Source organism: Rousettus aegyptiacus, unplaced genomic scaffold (genome assembly GCF_014176215.1).
Source record: "Rousettus aegyptiacus isolate mRouAeg1 unplaced genomic scaffold, mRouAeg1.p scaffold_m13_p_2, whole genome shotgun sequence".
NCBI classification, from domain to species: Eukaryota; Metazoa; Chordata; class Mammalia; order Chiroptera; family Pteropodidae; genus Rousettus; species Rousettus aegyptiacus.
Window position 1 is genome coordinate 6,411,239 of NW_023416295.1, and position 25,096 is coordinate 6,436,334.

At 38.9% G+C, this 25,096-nt stretch overlaps 1 protein-coding gene across 5 annotated transcripts in view; it reads right to left on the reverse strand.

Annotated features, from left to right (window-relative positions):
- Positions 1 to 25,054, reverse strand: part of LOC107507409 (nuclear body protein SP140-like protein) — a 50,342-nt gene extending 25,288 nt beyond the window's left edge. For all 5 annotated transcript variants that reach the window (XM_036236164.1, XM_036236162.1, XM_036236163.1 and 2 more), the window contains exons 1-6: positions 24,944 to 25,054; positions 11,972 to 12,149; positions 10,865 to 11,033; positions 8,510 to 8,593; positions 6,660 to 6,809; positions 4,844 to 4,927 (exon numbers count right to left, since the gene is read on the reverse strand). In XM_036236164.1, coding sequence (XP_036092057.1) covers positions 4,844 to 4,927; positions 6,660 to 6,809; positions 8,510 to 8,593; positions 10,865 to 11,033; positions 11,972 to 12,149; positions 24,944 to 24,975 — 697 coding nt within the window. In that variant the 5' untranslated portion in view covers positions 24,976 to 25,054. The remainder of the gene's footprint in view (positions 1 to 4,843; positions 4,928 to 6,659; positions 6,810 to 8,509; positions 8,594 to 10,864; positions 11,034 to 11,971; positions 12,150 to 24,943) is intronic.
- Positions 25,055 to 25,096: the final 42 nt, after the last annotated feature.

The following is a 25,096-nucleotide window of genomic DNA, read 5'->3' on the forward strand; positions in this document are numbered from 1 at the left end:
ATAGATGATAACCTCGTGGGGCAGGTATGCCTACCAGGCAAGCAAGCCCTTGAGATTCTTTCTGCTACCTGAGAGAAGCTGAGGCTGCCAAGGACGGGAGTATTACTCTCCGTATGTTCTGAGCACCACTCTCTACCTGCAAAGACCTTAATTTGAAGACTCACTACTGAGGTGCAGTTCTTTTGGTGGGAGAATCTCTGTCCAGGGACCGGTACATCTCCATAACAATATCCCAACTTATCTTTTCCTTTTACAACAGTCTTCACTCTTTGTTGGTTTTAAACTACTCTGATATAACTTTTTCTCTGCATATCATTCTTTGTGCACCATTTGGTATTTGTTCGCCTCTCTATACATAACTTCTCTAATTTTTATCTCTGTATCTCATTTTTTACTGAGGCTATAACCTTTCTACATTGTCTCTCTCTCCATCTCTATTACTCTGACTCTTAACCTTCTGGATGCCTGTGAAAATTCTATTATTTTACATATTTCCTCATTCTCACAGATGTCTTCTCTCAAACTGATGAAAATTCTTCCATTTCATATTGTACACAGTGCCAGAGAGCCTTTGCTAATCAACTCTATCCTAACAGTCTCCCACAGCACCTTTCTAAATTATGAAGATAGTCATCATTCACAAAACTGATTTCCATTTCCTGGTATTTCCAGAAGTAGGCCGTAAAGTTCTCCTTTCCTTATTTGCCATAACCTACTAATATCTTTATTTCAGCACGCATTTAGGAAAATCACCCAGGCACATTGGCGCTCTCTCCTACTTGTAGCATATTCTGTCTCCCTCCATTCTTTGTGCAAGAATTCCCTCACCTCCCAGGAGCTCAGCTCATCTGTATCTTTCGTCTCTCTGGCAGTTTAGGGAAAACAAAGCAATTTCATCTCTATGTATGTGAATATGAAGAAGTGTATGGTAGGTTGGGAGAAAAGAGAGATCTTCCATGATGACTAGAAAACAAACATTTATTGAGGTAATTGGGAATTTAAATCATAATTACCTTCTCCCTCAGATGCTGTTAGGCTAATTGCCTTCTTTAATACTCCATCATTATTTATTTGTAGAGCTTCGGAATCATAGGTCACTGCAGAGAATGAAGAAACTTATGGACCATTGGCACTGATAACAGACCTCAGCATGTTCATGCCAACCATGATGGGAAAGTGATATGTCTGCCCCAGCACAATCTGGAGTGCAAATGGATGACAATGAATGTAAAAGTGAATGGACACGGGTGAGTGGATGAATGGATAGATGGATGGACAGATGGGTAGGTGGATGGATGGATGGACAGACAAATTGACAGATGAACAGAAAGATGGATAAATGGTTCGATAGATGGATAAATGGACAAATGAACAGTTGGACTGATAAATGGATGTACGGATGGATGGATGTGTTGATGAATAGATTTATTGATGAGTGAATAGATAAATAAATGAATGGACAAATGGATGAATGGGCAAATAAATGAATGATTTCATGGGTGGGTGGATATGTGGATCAATGGATGGATGGATGGATGGATGGATGGATGGACACATGGATGGATGGGTATATGGATTCATGAGTGGATGAGGAAATAGAAAAAAAATATGAAAGAATAGGTGGTCTTCTATGTTGATAAAAAATAAATATTAATTAGGTCATAGGTCATTTAAATTATAATTACTTTCTCCATCATAAGGTAGCAATGTTGGCATTTCTTCTGACTTTCCTCCTTCATCAAGTTCTAGATCTACAAGTTCACAGGACACTGAAGACAGAAACAGAATTTGGACAGACAATGAGAGTGACCTGGATCTACCTGGAGGGGGTCATGTCTACAGTGCATCAGAGCTCTGCTGCTCAGAATTGCTTCTTCGGAATAAAAGCATCTTTGCACCAAAAAAGCTTTGCTCTGCACCATTGAGCATTCTTAGACCTATTCGCCTTTCTTCTCTCTCTTTTCCCCTTTACTTTTGCTAACCCTGATTCTACACATTGCTTACTCTGTACCATAAAGCTATTCATGGATCTCTTTGACTACGTTTTTCTGTTCCTGATCACTACCATCTCTGCATTTCTGTCTTGTTCTTCTTTGGTGATATTCTTTACCTCTTTACTCCACTACTTCCCTTTTTATTCATTGAACTTACTTCATCTTTGTCTTTCCTATACCTAGGATTTCATTCTTCCCACAAAAACCAGGGGAGTAAGTTTAAAATTATCTCTCTCTTTCCAAACCCCAAGCTGGTAGTGTTCAGATTCCATATACATTTAGATAAAATGAAGCCCACTAGGCAACTCCATTTGGTGCCCCCAACCTACAATTTTACTTTTTTTCTGTCCTTAAATTCTACATCCAGGGGACCCTCCATTAAGGCACTAAGACCTCCTTTCCTCCTTGCCTTTCACATACGTGGGGAAAGAGAGGCAGAGAAAGAAAATATTTATGTTGAAAAGGAGAAAGAGAAGTGTCCCTTTTCTACAGACAAACAAATAGATTTAATGAGCTAATTAGTCATTTAAACCACAAATACCATCCCCATCACCCACCAGCAGGTCAGGGAGATCTTTGCAAATGCCTCTATCAATCCTGTGGAGAGGATGAAGAGAAAATTTGCTGGTGGGACTGCAAATTGGTGTAGCCACTCTGGAAAACAGTATGGAGGTTCCTCAAAACACTACAAATTGATCTACCATATGATCCAGTAATCCCTCTACTGTGTATTTACCCCAAAGATTTTAAAACCCATATCCGAAAAAGATATTTGCACACCAGTGTTCATAGCAGTATTATTCACAGTGGCCAGGACATGGAAACAACCGAAGTGTGCTACAACAGATGATTGGATAAAGAGGCTGTGGTACGTATACCCAATAGAATACTACTCAGCCATAAGAAAAGATGAAATACTGCCATTTCCAGCAAAGTGGATGGATCTTGAAATAATCATGCTAAATGAAATAAGCCAGACAGAAAAAGTTGAAACACACATGATACACTTATATGTGAGATATAAACCTAAAAGTAACAAATGAACAGACTTGTGGACAAACAAAATTGTGGACAGGAATAATAGACTAGTGTTTACCAGTGTGTAGGGGGGAGGTAGATGGGGTAAAGGGGTCAAATATATGGTGGCAGAAAGAAATCTAACTATGGGCTGTGAACACACAATGCAATATATATATTCCTTACTGCTAAACTGTACACCTGAAACTTACTGGATTTTGTTAAGAAATGTCACCATAAAAAGAAAAGAAAAATTTACAAGAAAAAAATTATTGGAGAAGAAAGTTTATTCTATTTTGAATAGTGCAGGTGGTGGGAATGGGAAAATGGCCAGGTGGCTCACTGTGGATGACCTTGGATGCCACTGAAAGAAATTTGTATTTAATCACTAGCATATTAAGAAGCTAGGTAGGAAAACAGTATAATCTAATGTCATTTTCAAATGCCCCATCTAGTTGAAATGCAAACAAGTCATTTGATGGGAGCAAGACTAGCATGAAGAGATGAGAGGGTGGCTGTTGTTCTGAGAACCATGATGGAAATCTGGATTACAGACTTGGCCTTGGGGGGTGTGACAGTAGAATAGGTGGGGAACACTGTGAATGAGAAATGACAATGGTAAAGGAGAAACAAGAAGTATTTGAGGGTGAGTGGAGACATGGATGACTCCCAGGATTCTAACTTAACAGTCATCACTCACTGAGAGTAGAAGGTCGAGCAGGAGTTAGATCTAGCTTCAGCAATGAAAATACTGCTTTTAGTTCTGGATGTGCCAAGTTCAAGGTTCTCAAGAAATTCAGGTGTAGATCTCTATCACAACCCTGGTTCTCAGGTCATGGACAAATGAACTCTGCAATAATCTGGGTAGAGATTTGGTCTGTGGAATCACAGGAATTCTCAGAAAGAGTCCTGACATGATCGGAGCATTTTGCAAGGGCCACTTTGAGGTTTCAAGCCAGTTTCATCTGAAAACTCGGAAGAGCTAATCTTGTCAACCTTTGTGCCCAAAGATGATTATTCCCAATACTCTTACCTCAAACTTACTGTGTCTCAATCTATTCTTCTCTCCCTTTATCCTCCTTCACACTCAATCTACTTCCATCCACTCCCCTTTAATTCTTTTACATCTCCCTGACTTTCCCCAGTTCTCAGCATTTAATTTCCTCTCCATCTTTCTCTTTCCATAATGTACTCCTCTCAATTTTTCTCCGGGATCCTTAAAAGCAGTTTCAGCGTATCTCTTCTCGGCTGACTCTTACACTTCTTCCCTTTCTATCTGTCTCTTTCACTTTGTGTTGACCTGTTAACTGCCAATATTGTTTCAACCACTATCTCTCCGTGATTTCATCCTCCAGGTTCTCCTCTCTCTTCAGCTCCAAAACTCTCTTCCTGGACATCAACTGTGGGACCAGGGGCCTCCACTTGGCTAGCTCTGTAATGAAGGTGCCCCATGTGAACCTGAAAAGTCACTTTATTTCCAAGTTCCTCCTAATCATCCTGGGAAATAAATTGCAAATTATTCCCACTCCAACTTGGAATGGTAGGATTTTATGTTCCTTTAAAAAAATATATTCATTTATGTAACTTGTCCTGTATTACCTCCTGTCTACGTTTTCCCAGTTTCTCTTTTTATATTTTTATCAGTGGATGCTATGTCTACTCAGGAGCTCAGATTCCTTTCTCATGGCTTATCCCACATCTGTGGGCAGGTAGGGCAGGTAGGAGGAGTGGAGCTGGCAGAGGCCTACCGTAGAAGACATGATGCAGTCTTTACTCCCATGAAGACAAATAAACAAAGATCTAACATAGAATCTGAGTTACATGACACTTACCTTGTCCGTTCTGGGGCAGTAAGTTGGGTCTCTCTTCTAACCCTCTTACATTATTTATTTGGAAAGGTGAGTGTTCACGGCACACTGAAGAGGGTGACAAGAGAATGGCAGAACTCAGTCCTCAAGCTGAACTCTGATGTTCAAGCACCAAGACCCCACCTGAAACCCAACAGAGACTTGTTCCCTTTTTCCCTGAGATGCACACATCTTAAGTAAAAAACAGCGATGGGACTAATAGAAGAGTTGCATTATGAAACATTTTTACCACGGCAGAAAGTCCCCTTGGGCTTTGAGTTCCAGTCAGTGACTACACGTGTGACCGGCTACTGTATTGAATTCTATCACCACTAATAAGTTCTTTCTTTGGGGTAATGTTCTTGTCTATACTGATGCTCATACATACAGGATCACACAGCATATACCCTGTGGCTGACTTCTTTTACTCAACATAATGTTTTTGGGATTCATCCATGTGATTACATTTACCAGTAGTCCATCCCTTTTTACTGCTCATCGCTATTCCACACTATCACAATATCATAGTGTGATTATTTGCTCTCCTGTTGATGGGCATCCTCTCGTTGCCACATTTTAGCTATTAGGAAGAAAGCTACTATAAGCCTTCATGGTTTGTAGTAGAGTGAAATGGCTGAGTCAAGGACTAGGTTAAGTTTGTAACAGACTGTCAAAGAGTTTTCCAAAAACGGTTGTGAGTTTACATTCCGAGCAGCCCAAGATACACAGGAGTTCTAGTTGCTTTATATTCTCACCAACATTTGGTGTTGTCAGTCTTTTTAATTTTAGCAACTCTGGTGCGAGGATGGTAAACTGCTGTGCTTTTAAACTAGCATTTCCCTGATGATTAATGACATCGTATGTTTTGTGTTTAATCTTATTGGCCATTTTGTATCTTCTGCAGTACAATGTCTGCTCAAGACTTTTGTTCATTTTTTAGTTGTTTGAGTGTCTTTTTATTGTTTGCTCATTGGAATTTTCTATATGGTATGGGTACAACCTTTTGTCAGATACATATATTGCAATAATTTCACCCAGTCTATGACTCGTTGTGTTTTTCTTAATTTCGTGTTTGAATAGGGAGAAATTTTTAAATTTGATGCAATATAATTTACCAAGATGTTCTTTTATGAGCCATGATTTTTGTAACATATAATGAATTATTGCATGCCTACGTTGCAAAGATCCTCTACTGTGTTTTCTTCTAGAAGCTTTATAGTTTTAGCCTTGACTTTTAGATTTGTTATCTACCTTGAATTATTCTTTGTGGAAGTAGAAGTGATGGTTTATATTTGTCCATGTTATTTCCAATACTTTTGCAGTCTGCTTACAGCTCATGCTACTTCTCTCCATTTCTCACATTTCTACTTCTAGTCATGTTCCTGTTGTAGCCTCTGTTCTAAGAACTGTTTGAGCACCCTTGATTCTGAGGCCATGTCTCTCCTTGGCCACTCCTGTCCCTTTGTGTTTCTGCCTCTCCCTTCCCCAGTGAGACTTCTAGCCTTTTCCCTTTGAGTTAACTTTTTCCCTCCAGCCTTCTCTGTACTAAGGCATTCAGGCATCCTATCCTCCATGTCTATTTGTGTTCTTTGTCCTTTGCTACAGAAACTACATTTTTTTTTTCTTGGTAATGAAACATCTCCTACCGTCAGACTCTGGTCTACTCCTCTATCCTCATTCATGGCTCTTTGAGACACCCTTTCTGAATTATGAACAAATTACACAGCCTTATCCCCTTGCCGTATGGGCTACCATCACTCAGAGTCATCTAGGCAAATGTTGGAGAGTCAGTCAACCTTACCTGCTTGTTCAGTTTCTTGGGCGCATTCATTTGTCATTTCCTGGGTTTCTATGGTACTATTTCGATCATGAGATGACTCTTCTTCTCTTATACTCATTTGCTGTCCATCACTGAGATGCTCTAGGATTCTTTCTCTAGGTAGGGTGTCACCTGGATCACATTGAAAAGGTTGAAGAATTTGCCTTCCCTTCTCTTTGTGATAAACGAACTTTACTCTGATAATTATTACTCATCCTCCCACCACCCACTCTAATTCCCCCTACTCTTAGTAGTAGATGAATCTCTAAATATATTTTATATGCTTTGTATATTTTAATGCATATTTTAGATTTTTAGCTTTTTTTCTTTATACAGAAATTATAATTATTAAAATAGATCCAAATTTTATATGACTGCATTCATATACTTAAAAATATATAATTCCTGTGATATACATCCAAATAAAAGATAGATATTAACAGCATTCTACAATGCTGATCACCTTCTTATGGTTTGTTTACATTGGTTATTTCCAAGAAAAAAGAAGTCGACATTTAATAAACAAATAAATTTGTCATAGATCATTTGGCCTGAGGATCAAGACCTTTTCTTGGGATCGAAGGCTTTTTCACAAACTGCAATTCTAGCCTGGAAAATAATTGTTTCTTTAGTCAGTATCTGAGGAGGAAAGTCTCAAAACGTTGAGCACTGATTAAATATCTAGTTCTTGGAGTCAGATACACATTGACAATTTACAACACATAGCAATTACATCGTTCCATGAATTATTGTCAGTGCTTCACATAAATTAAGTCTCTTCATCCTCACAACCACATTATTTTAGATATAGATATAGATACAGATTTATTGGTGAGGAAACTGAAACACAGAAAAAAGTAACTTGCCCAAGCAAGCGGGTAGTATAGCCAAGACTTGAAGCCTGGCAGTGGGGCGTCTGAAGGCTTTGCTTTCAACTGGTATGGAAAAAAACGTTTAGAGTCCTATATATACCAATTTCAGTCGTGTGACCTGCACACATCAGTAACTTCCCTCCCTCACACCTCTATTTAATCTCCTGAAAAATGGGAATAACAGAACCCTAATGATAGAATTGTTATGAGGATTCAATGTGATGCTACCTGCAAAAGGATAACTGGTTTATAGTAACTCGATGGAGATCACATTTTTCAGTATTAATGCCTTGTGTATTATAATTTAATGATTATATTTGGGCATTAAATGAGTTGATTCACATCAAGTGCTGACCTATGCCTAGTTGTCTGTGAAAGTTAGGTGTTACCATCATCATTGTTAAAGTTATCAATGCTCTTTTTTATTGTCATTGTTAAAGTTATTAATGTCCTTTATTCTCTTCTCCTCTTTTTACTCCTTTTCTTTTCTACATAGCACCACACCTTCCATATTCTCTTCTACACACAATTACTACTCACTCTCTTTTTCTCTTCCGTTACAAGTAATATTTTCAATAGTTCTCTCTTAGAACAACCCAATGGCTTCCTCTTTGGCATTGTTACATAGGACAAAACCCTTACTCCTTCTCAGATCCACTGAATTCCTAACTCACAATTACTGCCGTCGGTTCTTCCCTAATTTGAACCTCCTGGTCTTAGGGAGATCTTCTCCCTTGAGTTTGTGTTCCATCCTCTTAGCCGTTACATCTGTCTCGCAATACTCTCGGGTTCTATATCTGGTGGGTTAACTGGGAATCCGTCCAACACACCACTACTCTAGCTGCCTCATCTCTCTTCCCCCCACCCCCGCCCAGGTTACACTCTCCAATCAAGAGCTCAGTCCCTGGTTGTTTTCCTCTTAGTACATGAGGAAACAAGTTTCTGCCAAGTCGTAATTACCTTGTTCACAGCTTAATTGGGAGTCGAGGCTGTAATTTCTATTTTTATCATCAGTAATTGGGTAATCGAAGTTCTCAGGAAGCACTGAGTAGAGGAAGAAAAGGCAATTAGAGATCTCAAGCAGTGACCAGGACCTGCATCTCACAGTTCACATCTAGGCACATTCTTGACCCCAATAGTTCAGAGAGAATCTTCCAGCTTTCAGGGTGTCCTGGACTGCCATGGGTCTCAAAATACTTTCTCCAGTTTACTAAGAATATCATATTCCACTCCGTTCACTGGGACCAGTGATTTGGTGTTACTCCTGGAATCCTATAGCTGTTCTATATAGAGATGCACCTCTCAAGGATTAAAAAGGATGGACAGCAGACAAGTTGTAACTCATGATGAACCCCCTTTAAAATGATTAGAGAACATTAATAGCCAATTTAAAATAAATAATATGTAGGGGATTTATTTGGCAAATTCTACAGGTGACTAGGAATAGAAATGAAACAAAGAGAATTCTTTGGAAGTAAGATAATGTTTATTTAAAAAATCCACCTCCTTTAAAAAAAAGAAAAGAAAAAAGAAACCCTGACATCTTTTAAGGATGGAGAATTTAAAAGAAAGGAAGGAAAGGGATTTTGGTTTAAAGAAGATATGGTTACAGAGAAAGAAGCATAACACTAAAGAACTAGCACTTCCCTAGGGTGAAATGGGTGAGAGGGATCCAGGGAACAAAGGAAAGACACTTTCTATATGGCACAAACAGTAAGTAAATATTTTCCAAAAGGTACAAACAAGAAGTGAATATATCATGAAGGCACATAGAGGAAGTGAATACACCACAGCTATACCATTGACCCACAAAGTGGTAACAAGAAGTTGTAAAAACCAGTCCAGGGCATCTCACTTTAGAGCAGCATTTCAAGGTGACTCAGCAAATAGAAAAGCAAGACTCTCAAGAGATGAGGAAAAACACCAAAGAAATTCAAAAAGATGTTGACCAGGAAAAGTGATTAGAACATGCTTTCTGAGTATAAATCCCACTGACAGGAAGGGCAGGAGGGTGGGAGTGAAGGTAGAAAGGACCCATCAGAAAAACAATTACATCTGTCATACCCAGGAGACAGTGACTTCATGTATAGACAATGATTGGAGGAGGACTAAGCAGATAAATGCTGTGAGCATCAGTGGTCCAGAGAACATGATGGGGACGGGGGTCAGCAACAGGCTAGGACAAGTGTTTCAATATGATGGGATGTCCCACTGACCTGCAGCACTCATGGACACTGTGGTCTCAGAGGATCCTGTTCCAACCTCCCATGGGGGCAGATTGGCAGTTGCATTGGTCCAAGTGCTGGGCAGTACAGTCCACTGGTAGCAGTAGTGAGAATAAGGCGTACATCGTCCCAGCATGGGAAGTTCCCTCAACAAAATGTGTGTCGTGGCTGCCAGACTCAGTTAGGGGTATCCCAAAATTCTATTGAAAGGATCGGAGACCCTAAGATGTAGGTAGTAACTGCTATTCATACCCATGGCCTAGGGACATCCTGGTTACAAATAGTTACTTGAATGTCATGACCAAGTATTTGATTTCTGTTATTTCTTTCTCTGACATAGGTATATTATAGTGTGGAAATGAAATAACTCACTATAATCATGACATGGTTTTCACAAATCGACATTCTATTTTTTTTTACAGAATTCTTTTACTTTTATAAAAACCCTTTATCACGTCTTTATTTACCAAATAATAAACTTGAAATTCTTTGGCACATTGTGTTAAACCCTCAGATATCTCGTCCAACTCCTCTCTTTGAAATTAATTTTCAAGCACTCCCTCCAAAGGTCTATTTTTTAGCCACAGAATTCTTTAAGACCACAGTTTCTTTCACACTTTAAAGCTAACACATGCTGCCCCTCCTGATTGCATAGGCATATGGTGATCTTCTCTTGTGACTTTTCCATTCCTGGGTTGGGACAGACAGCAGGCACTAAATGTCAAATTTTCTAATACAAGAAATATCTTTTCATCTTTGAATATGTCTTCAAGTATCAGAGAGGGCTTCCTCCTTTCCTACGAAAGAGTATAATTCATGTCTCCCCCAAAAAAGTGGAGACTAAAATCCTATGTTTCTTTGCACAGAATTCTGGTCCTGCTTGAGGAATCATTTGTGAGATTAATTGGTTAATGTTCGTCTCCCCCACAATGTGTCAGCTCCATGAGGACACAGTCATGTGTGTTTTCTTCAACACTGTATTATGCTTGCTACGTTGTAGTCACTCAATAAAATAATTGTCAATAAAAAAATGAACGAATCATGAATAAAATGCATTTATTCCCCAAATGTCACTGAAAGCTATAATTACCATTTTGGAAGTCTCTGTAAATCTCATGTAAATCAGGATAGGCCTTCAGGTTAACTCTGCTGAACAATGCTTTCAGAAATGTCTTGTCAAATGTCTTCTCGATTTCACTGAGAACATCATACATCACTCTCTCCACTGGGACCAGATTTCTACAAGCTTCTAGAAAATGCTGAAAAATAATGAATGGACAATTTTGAGGATAGGCATTTATGGGTTATAGAAGACTCAGATCATAAATAGACCATTTGTCCTCTTGTAAAATGTCAGAATGTTACATATGTTTAAATGACTTTTTAAATACTCTCCCCGAAAAAAAGAGACTATCATTTTGTAAACTCAACTCTGACATTGATGTACACATGACAGAGCAATTTTGAAGAATAAATGTTGAATGTGTGTGCTTGAAGAGCCTGGCCAGGATGCTTCAGGAGTGGCCCTGACTGCTAATGGGGGGCCATTTTGGCGACCGGGCAGTAATCACTGCCCTCTGCCTCATATTGACCTGGCCCGAAGTCTCCAGGAAATCAGACAACCACTCTCCCCTGTTGTGAACCTGGCCAAAGGGCAAAGAATATTCACAAAGAGAAAGAGAAGTCTTGTCCTTGGTATCCCTAGGAAAACCCACCGCTAATCTTTATCTGCATTCTAAGGCTCCAGACATGTCTAAAGAACAAGAAACAATTTGGAGAGAGAGCAGCACGCACCTGCTTTCAAATTGATCCTATTGTAACACAACTTCCCTGTCAGTTTCAATAATCTCAGTTCAAGTACATAAAATAAGAAGGCCATACAATGAACATTATTAATTCAAATAATTATGCCAATTATTGTTATCAGTGTTATAATATATAAATATACCTAAGATGCTCTGCATCTGTGGATGATCCCCTTTTCCAGTCTTTCCACATCTACATCCCCATGCCCCAACACCAACATTTATTACAGAGAAGAAATTCTTTCTGTGATGCTGCTTCTCCTGTCACCTCCTAACTTATAGGATGGTGACGTGCCCCACTCATGCGAGGAGCTTTGCTTGTTCACTGCATCCCGATGTTTACAATAATGTAATGAGTAGTTATTTATCATGAGGAAATTCTGCTCACTTACTTGATACGATTGTTCAGAAATGAAGCCACGGTCTCGGAGGCCCATAAGGATAGGAAATGTGTTTGTTATTGCACTTGCAATCTCTACCTTACTTTCTTTGAAGAGCCTGAAAATGGACTCATAGTAAAACTGCCCTTCTGGATTCTGCTCCTCTGGGTTCCAGTCTTTACTGAACATCCTGAGAAACAAAACCACAATGTCAAACACAGTGAGTTTCCAAGAGGCTTATGGTGGCAGGAACATTTTTAAAGTAAAATACAGTCACTGGAAAGCCAATGTGTGGAAAATAGAGCCAAAGTGTTCTTGTGGGGTAACCAGAATAAGGGGAATTTCTTTATTTATATAATAGTCAAAGGTGCGATAGAAGAAAACACTGAACTTAAGAAAGATTTGTACTTAGACGTGAAAATTTTCAGCAAGTGCTAATCAAAACTACTACTATAAAAAGACTTTCACCTGAAACTCTGTCAGACCCTGGAGAAGTAATGAATGTTGGGTGAAAGATTCAAGGCCAAAAAGAGAGAGGTTGCTCAAGAGGCAAACTACACAACGATCTGTTCCTACTTCCCTCTGACTGTGCCACACAGAACTCCTGCAACCAGCCAGGACACTAGAAGGTTCCTCTTAAGAAAAATAAAAAGGATTAATAAAAAAAGGTCTTCAATTCATAAATTTCGGATTCTCCCAGCAAAGCCCACAAGGTACCAGCACACTTCATTAAATGGAGTTCCACACGAGCTTTTCAGTGCCTCACCCTTAAATATAAACAAATGACAACAGGCCACAGGCAACTGTAGATACCCACCACATGAAGGAGCAGAAACAAGATGAGCAAAGAAAAAAAAATCACACCAGCATTAACAGAAATATTCTAAGGAACAGAGGAGAGTTTCTGAAAACAAGTATTGTCAGCTCTTGGTTAAGACGGTGAATTAGATAAACACTGTGCTCACTTCCTCCTACAACTGCATCAAAATTACAGCTAAACTGCAGAACAACCATAATTGAAAATCTCTTGAAGTCTAGCTGAACAGACATTCTACAACTGGGGACGTACAGAAGAGAACACCTCGAGACTGAGGACAGAGACACAGAACAGGCTGGTCCCACACTCAGCTATGGTGCTTGAGAATTGAGAGGGATTACTTGGCTGCAGAGATCCTTTCTAAGGAGTGAGAACTCCCATCCTCACATCAGGCTCCCAGCCCAGGGCTCCAATGTTGGAAAGAGAAGTCTCCACAAATTCTGGCTGTGAAAACCAGTGGAGATTGTGGCTGAGTGAGACAGAGGACAGCTGGAGTCACAGACACTCCTCTTAAAGGGCCTGCACACAAACTTACTAACTTATTCAGAGCTCCAGTGACTTGAAAGGTAACAGAGACATACAAGGAGGTTGAACTATATGACTTCAAGGGAGAACTGGAGGGGCAATTTTCTCCCAGACAGAAGTGCTGTCAACATCCATTATTCCTTGGTTGAGCCCTCCCTGCTCCTGGTACACAGACATAAGCAGCCGCCATATCTTAGTCTCCATCAACCTGGCTAACATCATTTGTTCCATACTCATAATTCCCTGATGCCCCATTATTCCTAATATGCAAGCCCAATCAAGCTGTTTCCAATGGATTTTCCAAACAAACAACCTATATTGGCTCATGCTGCAGAGTTTCCTAAAATCTCTCAAATTCACAAAACACACAAGTAGCATCTGGCCTCAAAGTGCCCTGTACCTCTTTCTGAGCAGCCACAGGCCCACCATTAGGAGAGGCTGGCCTCGTTTTGCAGCTTGTACTCTTGAAGCACCTCCAAGACCAGTGCGAGTGGCGGTCACCTGCAGATTACTTGGTGACACTTGCCAGGTGGCCTTGGGCAGGGCACCGGCTGCAGCTGCCCTTGGCCTGTGACAGAGCCACTCCCAGGAGGCCCTGAAAGTGCCACACCTGGTAGCCAGCTTCAGACAGGGACTGCATCTGAGGATGACATACTGAAAGAGCAGAATGAGCAAGAACCAGAGCTGTGATAAAGTCAATTTTGCTTTATAGGGTCAGCCCCTCATCGGCCAGTCATCACAAACAATCAGCCTGAGGGCCACCTTCTAAGCCACATGCAAACAGCAACCAAGTTACAAATACAAAAGGACGGTAAACGAAACCCATAAAAGGGACACACTTGGAGCACTTGGCTCAGGCTACCACAACAGATTGTGCTACTGCTTCCCATAGGACACCTACTACATAGGGCACCCTACAAAGAGAGGGAGACATAGAAGTTTTACCTAAAACATAGAAAAAACAAAGGGAGGAAGCCAAACAGGGAGACAAAGAAACATGTCTGAAATGAAAGTCTAGAACAAAACTCCAGAAAAAGAACTAAACAAAATAGAGACAAGCAATCTACCAGATGCAGAGTTCAAAACACTGTTTATGAAAATACTCAATCAATTTAGGGGAAGAGTAAATGAACTCAATGAGAACTGCAACAAAGAAATCTTAAAAACATAAAAATGGAGAGAGAAAACATTAAAAAAACTCGGAAATGAAGACTACAATAATTGAAATGAAGAATACTTTAGAGGGAATCGACAATAGATTAAATAAAGCAGAGAAACAAATCAGAGATTTAGAAGATAAGATATCAGAAAACCCTCAATCAGAACAACAGCAAGAAAAAATGAATGCAAAAAATGAGGATAGTTTAAGGGGCTTCTGTGACAACATGAAGCATACCAAAATTTGCATCAGAGGGGTATCAGAAGAAGAGAGAGAGTAAGAAATTGAAACCTTATTTCAAGAAATAATGACTGCAAATGTCCCTATCCTGGCAAAGAAAATGGACATAAAAGCCGAGGAAGCGAAGGAGAGAGTTCCAAATAAGATGAACCCAAAGAGGCCCATGCCAAGACACATCAGAATTAAAATGTCGAGTCTAATGACAAGGAGAGAATCTAAAAAGCAGCAAGAGAAAATCAGTTAGTTACCTACGAGAGAGCTCCAAGAGACTGTCAGCTGATTTCTCAACAGAAACTTTACAGGTCAGAGGAATGGCAAAAAATATTCAAAGTGATGAAAAGCAAGGAGCTACAAACAATGTTACTCTACCTAGCAAAGCTATTATTTAGAAGTGAAGGACAGATTAAAGATAAAAGAAATTTTTCACCGCCAAACCGGTATTATGAGAAATGTTAGAGGAAGCTATTTAAGAAGAAGAAAAGATTAATATATGAATAATCAATAGCAATAACTACATATCTAGCAACAAATACTTTAAAAGTGAATGAATTAAATGCTCCAGTCAAAAGATAGGAGATATGCTGCCTATAAGAGACTCCCTTCAGATCAAGACACAAACAGACTAAAAGTAAAAGGATAGAAATATTTCATGTAAATGGAAACAACAAAAAAGCTATGGTAGCAATACCTATACCAGACAAAATATGCTTAAAACAATGGCTATGACAAGAGACAAAGAAAACCTAGTCATTTCACTTCTGAGTGTTTATTTGAAGAAACCCGGACACTACTTTAAAGGGACGTGAGAATGCATACCTTTGATCCAGTATTATTTACAATAGCCAAGATATGGAGTCAACCTCAGTGTCCATCAATGGGTGAATATATAATGAAGAGGTGGTACATATGTAAATTGGGCATTACTCAGCCATAAAAAAGAATGAAATCTTGCCATCTGCAACAAGAATGGACCTAGGGAGTAGTCTGCTGAGTAAAATAAGTTGGACAGAGAAGGACAAATGCCATATGATTTCACTTACACGTGGAATATAAAAACAAATGAACAAAAAAAAAATTAAAGAAACAAACTCGTATGTACAAAGAACATTTTGACGGCTGCCAGTTGGAAGGAGGTAGGGTGGAAAAAGAATGGGATTAAGACATACAAATTGGTAATGACAAAAAAGAATGGGATTAAGACGTACAAAATGGTAATGACAAAATAGTCATGTAACATATAGCACAAAAATACAGTCAATAATATAATAACTGTGTGATGTCAGAGAGATAAATTTATTGGAGGTATCACTTCATAACATATATAAAAGTCTAACGTTGTACATTTAAATCTAATATAATATTGCATGACAACTAAAATTAGAAATAAAAAATTATTTTAAAAATGTCATACAGCTAGAAGAAGGTATTATGCACAGGATGTCACGAAAAATACCAGAAAATAAGTCAGCAGGCCTGGAAAACAAAATAATTGCTAAATTTCATTAAAGAGGAGAGAATTTCCTCGAGAAAATGGCTAGGAAAAAACCAGTAAAGGAAATGTCCAAAATAGTCATACGAGTCTATAAAATCAGTGGTAAAAGGAAATGACTAAAAATGTACAGCCATTATTCATATGTGAAGGCAATATGGTTGTGGAAGGGCTCAGAAACATTTTGTTTATGCACTCTGTTTCGATCACACGGTGTTCAATGTTAAATTTAAAAAGCAAACAATAAAATGTTTTCTTTTACTCTTTAACTCCTAATGTATAAAACAATAAAATAATTGTATATGAGGTATAAGTCCTATAAATTATCAAATCATATTTATTAATAACCATTGTTCTTAAACACACAAGAACACACCAAGTATTTTTGGTCTCAAATTAAACTAAATAAATAATAATAAGGAGGTATCTAAAAGGTTACAAGTTCTGGTGATAAGAGAATATTACAGTAAGATCAACTTTTCAAACAGAAAGTAATCACCTTTCAAGAAACTTATGAAGATATAAAAAAAATCACTAGACATTTGGTTTTAGCTCTGTCACGTAAGGACCTTGGATGTCACCAGTCCTCCCATCTTTACCAAAAAAAAAAAAAAAAGGCCAAAGAAACTGAAAATCAATGACTTTTTATGTACCTGGAAGATAACTGAGGTCACAGGGCAAACTGCACCCCAAAATCTGTGTTGATGGGCAAATCACAGATACGGTCTGCTACCTGAAGCAGAAGCCATTGGACTATATAAACAGGTAGAAACTGTTAATTGGTAAGATTGATGAATTTCTGGAGACTGAATGTTCACTTGCATGAGAGGAAAAAACTCCTGGGACTTCAGCCTCAGGGTGGCCTTTTATCTCCACAAACCCCACCAGGTACTCATGAAAAGCCAAGAAACTCCCATTGTGTTTCTGGCAGGAGATGGGGAAAACAATACCTTTCGAAACAACCAGAGCATTCTCCAAACAAAGATATACTCTACAAAGGAAAATACATTACCCAACATTTATCTGACCTAAGAGAAGGAGAATTACCAAAATTTGGACACTTCTAGTCTTTCAATCTCATCCAGATAAGGCCGGGAAAGAGGACATAGCTAGGAAACCATTCTAAAAGGTACAGTTCCACCAAAAGATTGAGATTTAATAATAAGATTATAGAATGCTTTCCTTCCCCAACACCCTACTACTCTAAGAACAGAGCTCCAGCAAATACTGCCTTAAACTGAAAATTCTGTAGTCAGGCTCTATTTAAGAAAGGGTTCTTAAGGAAATTCATTGAAAAGAAGGGAGACCAAAAAGAAAAAAAAATGTCAAAGCCTCTGCCACTGACAGTTAGAACACATTAAACCCGGCCCATCTCCTAGTCAAATTAACACAAACCCTCACATTAATCACTTTTTTGTCTCAGTTCCTATTACCTGATATATCACATCTGGCTTTCAAAAACTTTACAAAGTATGTCAAAAGACAAGGAAAAACAAGGTCTGAAGAGACAAAATAATCATCAAAAACAAACTCAGATATGGCAGTTTTGAATTATCACGCAAGAATTTAAAATAACTATGGCTAATTACCACATTAAAGGTTCTACTGGAAAAGCCAGACAACAGCAAGAACAGATAGCTAAGTAAACAAAAATATGCAAAGACAAGAAAATAATAAAAAAGAAAAGGCTAGAAATAAAAAACACTGCCTTAGAAATGAAGAATGCCTTTGATAAGCTCATCAGTAGATTAGACATGACTGAAGAAAAAATCAGTGAATTGAAGGTATGTCAATAGAAACTTCACACATTAAAATGCAAAGAGAAAAAGTTACAAGGAGAAAATAAACCCACAACAAAACACACCATCTAAGAATGCTGGAACAATCTCAAAAACTGTTATAGGTGTGCAAGTGGAATACCAAAAGGAAAAGAAAGAGAAAAAAGAACAAATAGTTGTAGTAGTAATTGACAAAAAAACTTATCCAAATTACTAACAGACAACAAACCACCAATTCAGGAACCTCAGAAAACACCAAGCTGGATAAATACCAAGTAATCTATACCACATCATTTCATATTCAAACTGCAAAAAGAAACAAAGACAAAGAGTTGTTGAAAGAACCCAGAAGCAGGAAGAGAAAAAAACTTATTCTGTGGAAGAATAAGAATAAAATTAAATCATATTTCTTATCAGAAACTATGTAAGTAAAATGAAGAGAAATAGGTAAAGTGATGAAAAAAGCACCAACCTAGATTTTCATATTCTTTCAAATTAACCTTTGACATGAAGGATAAATATTTTCTCAAACAAAAATGAAGGGAATTCCTTGCCAGAAGAATTACCTGGAAATAAACAGTTTTTTTTAAAGCGTTCTACAGAAGAATAAAAATAATATGGGTTAGAAACTCAGATCTACATAAAGAAAGGAAGAACATCAGAGAGGGAATAATGAAGGTAAAATAATTTTTCCTATTCAAATTTATCTAAGAGATAGCCATTTGTTTAAAGGAATAATAGCAACTATGTCATTATGGCATACAGATAAGTAAAAAGACTGATAGCAGTGTTAGAGAGGATAGGAGAGAGGAATTTGTGACATTCTCTTATAAGATGTAGACAGTAACCATGAAGGAATACACTGTAATTTAGAATAAATATGACTATTTGTAAAGAGTTGTTGCAAACTCCAAGAAAACCAATAAGAATATTTTAAGTGAAGTATAATTGATATGCTAAGAAAGATGAAAAAATGGATTTGTAAAATGCTTAATTAAAAGCTGAAATATATAGAAAAAAGAAAATAGAAATAAAGACAAGTGCAACAAACAGAAAACAGTTTTAAATTATAGATATTAATCTAATTAAATGAGTAATCACTTCAAATGAAAATGGTCTAAATACATTGATTAAAAGACAGAGATTGACAGAGGGGGTGAAACGTCCAACTACATGCTGTCTATAAGCAAGCCACTTTAAATATTAAAACAGAGAGGTTAAAGTGAGGGATGAGCAAAGATATACCACACCAACATCAATCTGAGGAAAGCTGGGGAGCTATGTTAAGTTTAGACAAAGCAGGCTTCAGGACAAAGAAAACCGTGGGGGATTAAAAGGGCATTTTATAATGATACAGGGACGAATTTCTCAAAGATGTGACAATATTTAATGTGTATGCAATTAACAAAGCAGCATCAAAGTACCTAAAACAAATATTGATGGAAATTAAAAGAGAAATAGACAAATTCGCTACTGTTGTTGAAGACTTTGAGGAGAGTAAAGCTAGGGAATACATAAAATGCAGTCATTTTAAACAAGCTGCTAAAATTATTACCATCATGAAGATTGAAGCATGATGAAAGGCTCCATTCTTGTTCTAACCAGCCTGAATCTTAAACTTTTTTGAACTTTCCAATCCTGTGTCAATGCCAAGAGAAACATCTGAACCTCCAGATCCCCCTTCAATTACTCCCTGAAGGACTCAGTATCCAGAGCACCTGATTACCCCCCTAAAGCACTTGCATAAACAGTCACCTGACATTCATTATCCAGACCGCTGGATATGACCAGACCTCCTGGTGCCCATCTTCTAGACCACCTGGTGTCCATCATCCAGACTACCTGATGTCTGACTGATAATTGTCCTGGACCAATCCTAGGGTGAGAATGCAGGACTGATCATTCTCAAGAACGTAGTCTTTGCTCTAAAAACTTTTTATTTTTCTTCTTCTCTGAAACACCCCTGCATGTTACCTGTGTTCCAAGCTTGCAGACTCCAAGACCCTCAAATAAATCTTTATCATTTATGCCTTGCCAAATCCTCTAGGCTCTTTTTGAGTTTGTTTGACAATTTCAATCCCATCTTTTAGTAATGGATAGATCAATCAGCCAAAGTATTGGTAAGTATATGGTTGACCTGAATAGCACCAGCAATCTATTTGATCTAATTGACATTTATAGAATATTTTATTCAACAACAAAAAATACATGTACTCCTCGATTCACATGGAATAGTTATCAAAATATACCACATTCCAGCCTACCAAGTTCAAAAGAATTCAAATCATAAAAAGATATGTTCTCAGATGAAATGAAATTAATGCAGAAAGAACACAAAAATAGCCAGAAAATCCCCAAATACTTGAAGATTAAATTGCACACTCCTAAGATCAAAAAGTTCGGGAGAGAGCCTGAGCTTCGCAAGTTGAGCTCTATTGCTGTGTTGTGGTGTCACTGTGCAGCCGCCGGGGGCTTGGTGTCCTACTTCACCAGCAGCACCGTTAACTCATCTGCTCACACTGTTGACTCAGGAGAGGATAAATAGGAAAATGAGGATCTGATAAAGTACAGCTGGCCTGAAGATATCTGGTTTCATGTGGACAAACTCTCTTTGGCTCATGTATAACTTCAATTACATAAGGGAGAGAAGACAGGAGACATTCCAAAGGACGTACTGGTGGACTGTGCCCATCTAGCGAAGGCTAACATCACTGAAGACAATAGAGGAGAGAAAAAATGGCGTAGATGACGTAGGCTCTGTTCATCCCTCTGGTGCCCAAATCAAAGTTGTGACAGAAACAAGGAGCAAACAGCAAGGAAAATCACCTGGGATCTAGGTGAACAAGCCCTACAACTTGGGAGAGAAATAAGAAATCACTCTGAAAAGGTAAGGGATCAGATGAGGCGAGGACTCGGGACTGCCCATCCCTAGCGGCTGAGTGGGCAGAGGCCACAGCAGTGGCAGCCGGCAGCTGTGGATACCTCTTAAATGAGCCATATCTGTGAGTGGACATTCACAGTGACGAACCTGCTTGCTCTGAGCATCAGCACGTTTGGCTGCGTGGAGGGCACCAGGGACTTACAGGCAGACACTGAGTTCTAAAGTGAGGGTCGAGGTGAGACTCGCTCTGTACAGAAGTACCAGTGATATCAATTGTTCTCTGCTGAGCCTTCTCTGCTCCCAGTGCATGGACACAGAGCTACTATAGATGGAAAGTAATCAAATTGGATAGCAGAGATCGCTCCACCCAGAGGATTCCCCGAAACTCTACCTCTCTGAACTCACTGCCCCACCCAAGCCACATCCTGGTGTATCCTCAGTGACTCAGGTGCTCCTTGCTGAGCAATACCTAGCCTCTCACTGGTGGCAGCTGACTGCAGCTTCCAGCATGGCCTCTTGAGGGAACTATAAGCACAGCATCTGTGGATTGCTTGCTGGATCTTAACAGGTAGCCCCAGAGGGTCACAGGCTGGGGCTAAATTTGGCCTACAGCTGAACCCCTCTCAGGACTGTGCCACTGGACACCTACTACACAAAACCACACTATAAGACTGGGAGACGTAGGAGCTTTGCTTAGTACATAGAAACAAACACAAAAAGACAGCCAAAATAGGAAGACAAAGAAGCAGAAACCATATGAGAGAACAGAACAGAGATCCAGAAATAATGGAGTTAAGCAATCTAACAGATGCAGAGTTCAAAACACTGATTATAAAGATGCTCAATGAACTTAGGAAAAGTATAGATGAACTCAATGAGAACTTTAACAAAGAGATAAAAAAAAAACCCATAAAAATGGAAATGGAAATCATAAAAGTCAGCCAGTCAGAAATGGAGAACACATTATCTGAGATGAAGAGTATTTTAGATGGAAAAGAACAGAGTGGATAAAAAAAGAGGATTGAACCACCGATATAGGGATGGAGAAGCCAAGGACACTCAATCAGAATGGCAATAAAAAAGAAGCCAAGGCTATAATAATAATTTAAGGAGCCTATGGGTCAATATTAATGGTAAAAATATCCATGTCATAGAGGTACCTGAAGGAAAACAGGACATTGGAGAGCTACTTGAAGAAATAGTATTGGAAAACTTTCCTCACCTTGTGAATACATATAAAACCCCCCAGGAAGCCTAGAGAGTCCCCAAAAGGCAGGAACCCAAAGAGGCCCACATCAAGACACATCATAATGAAAATGCCAAACGTTAAATACAAAGAGAAAATCTTAAAAGCAGCAAGACAAAAGCAGTTCGTTACCTATAAGGGAGCACCCATAAGACTGGCAGCCGATTTTTCAAAAGAAATCATGCAGAACAGAGGGGCATGACACAAATTATTGGACGTGATGAAAACCCAGGATCTACAACTAAGAATACTTTACCCTGCAAAGCTATCATTTAGTCAAAGGACAGATAACGACCTTCCCAGATAAAAATAAGCTCAGGGAATTTATCAACACCACACCAGTATTACAGGAAATGTTGGAGGGATCTCTTAAGAAAAAAGAAAATTATCAAAAACAGGAATAAAAAATGGTAATAACTACATTCCTATCAATAAGTACCTCAAATGGAAAACAATTAAGTGCTCCAATCAAAAGATAGAATGGCCGAATGGATAAGAAAACAGGACCCCTACATATGCTGCCTACAAGAGATTCACTTCAGATTAAAACACACGCACAGACTAAAAGGAAAGGGATTGAGAAAGATACTGCCTTGATGGACCTAGAGGATATTGCACTGAATGAAATGGGAAGGATAGAGAAAGACGAATATCGCATGATTTCACGTACGTGTGGAAACTAAAGAACAAATGAACAACAATAAAAGCAGTAATAAACTCATAGATACAGAGAATATTTTGAGGGCTACTTGATGGGAGGGGGTTGGGAGGATGGGAAGAAAAGGCAAAGGGATCAAGAGGTACAAATGGGTAGTTGCCGAAAAGACATGGAGATGAAAAGTGTACCACGGGGAAGATGGTTAATAATGTAATAATATGTAAGGGGGAAGAGAGGTACCAGATTTAATGGGGTGACCATTTTGTGAGTATGTGGATCTCTGATTACTAGGTTGCACCACTAAAACTGGTATATTATTGTAGGCAACTATAACTGAAAATAAAAACTCATTGAATTATACAACATAAATATGAGCAACTAATTGTCTCATATATCAATAAAGTCAGAAAATTTTTTTAAAGAGATTAGCAAATATGTAAAATGTTGCTATTTTTCTCACTAATTTTATCTGGAAAATATAATTTTCATAAAAATATATTATTTCTGTAATTGGTCTATTATAGTTACTTAAAAGAACTAATATATAAATATTTTTAAACAACCAGGTTAAAAATAAAAATAAAAAATTCAGTAGAAAGTTAAAAATATTTTGAACCAAATGAAAGCACAGCTTATCAAAGTGTATGGATGCAGCAAAAGTAGTGCTTAGAGGAAAATGTATAGCATTAAAATGTACATAGTAGTAAAGAAGAAAGATCTAATTAATAATCTAAGGAAACTAGAAGGAAAAAATAAGCCTAATGCAAACAGAAGAAAAATGAAAAAAATTAGAGTAGAATTCAATGAAACCAAAAGCTGAATTAAAAAAAAAAGAATCAATAAACTTGACAACCTCTAGCCAGGCTAACAAAGAAAAAAGTGAGAAGACAGAAATTATTGATATCAGAAACAAAAGAGGAGACATCACTATTTGTCCCAAGGACATCAAAAGAATAATAAAGAAATAATAGTACGGACAACTCTAATCCTACAAATTGGATAAAAGATGAAATGGACAAATTCCTTAAAAGACACCAACTACCAAAACTCACACAAGGAAGGATAGGCCTATATCTATCCAAGGAATTGAATCAATATTTAATACCCTCCCCCCCAAAAAAGCACCAGACCCGGGTGGTATCACTAGTGAATTCCACTAAACCAGTTCAACGGCCATCTCTTCCAGAAAATGGCAGCAGAGGCCACACCTCCTCACTCATCCCACGAGGCCAGCATCACCCGCACTCACACTTCTCAGTGCCTTCCTTTTCCTGCTGAGGGCTGAAGGCTGACTGGGCTTCAAGCTCCACTCACTCATCTTTCCATCTCAGGGCAGCGGGTGGAGTAGCGGTAGTCAGGATGTGCTCTCTGCCCCCAGGAGGGATGTGATGGGCACAGATGACTCACCCAGCTCACTACTGCTGGCACCAATGCCACCGCCATCTTGGGGCCCGGCCATGGCCAGAAAAAGCCCCAGCTCAGAGTCTAGGGTTAGAAGACGTCCCATACAATTATACAGTGCTTTAATTTTTACCGACAAGAAGTATGGACGTATTTGTCTTGCGTTTGTAAAAGATAATTTGCATCCTTCTTAATCAGATGTGTATTCCACCTCAGAATTTAAAAAAATAACACTTCCCACTTGACTGAATTTGCCCGCGTTGAGCCCCATCTATTTTCACTTCTTCCTGTCAAGTCTTCAGAAGCACTGAGCTAACTCTCCCACTCAGACCCAAAGAGATGGGTTCTGAGAGAATCAGTTCCCGAACTAACCATGAACTGGAAAAAAATTCGATGAGGTAGTCAGGCATTTGATTTGCATGTTAATTTTTCTAAAAAGACCTTTTCTAGACAGAGGTGGCTTTGGGGTGGGGATAGAGGAAGTGTAGGGGAGAAGAGAGGGTTCAGAGAGCATGAGGAATCATTCGAGCCTGCGACGAGGCCTCAGAGGGGCCGGGAGTTTCACCACCAGCAGCCCATCTGCATGGCAGTTGCAAAGAAATGAGGTGGCCTTCAATTTCCCCAATGGCTCCTCCACTGTAAGTTTAAAAACCTGATTTGCTCACCGTGTATTTATCTGTAATCTAATTCTATTGTATACCCCTGGGGGTGAGGCTCAGTAGACGGAGAGAACAAAAGAAGATGCCGACCTTACCAGACATGAAGGACAAGGCAGGAGGCTACAACTGACCTGTGATCGAGCTCTCTGCCTCCATCTGCCATCTTCTGCTGCTGGCCCAGGAGCTGGGCTACGATCACACTTGATCAGACTTACTCAGCCTCTCTGCTTTCTGGAGCTCTGACAAGAACGTCTGCCCTTCGATCGACACTTCGGGCACTGCAC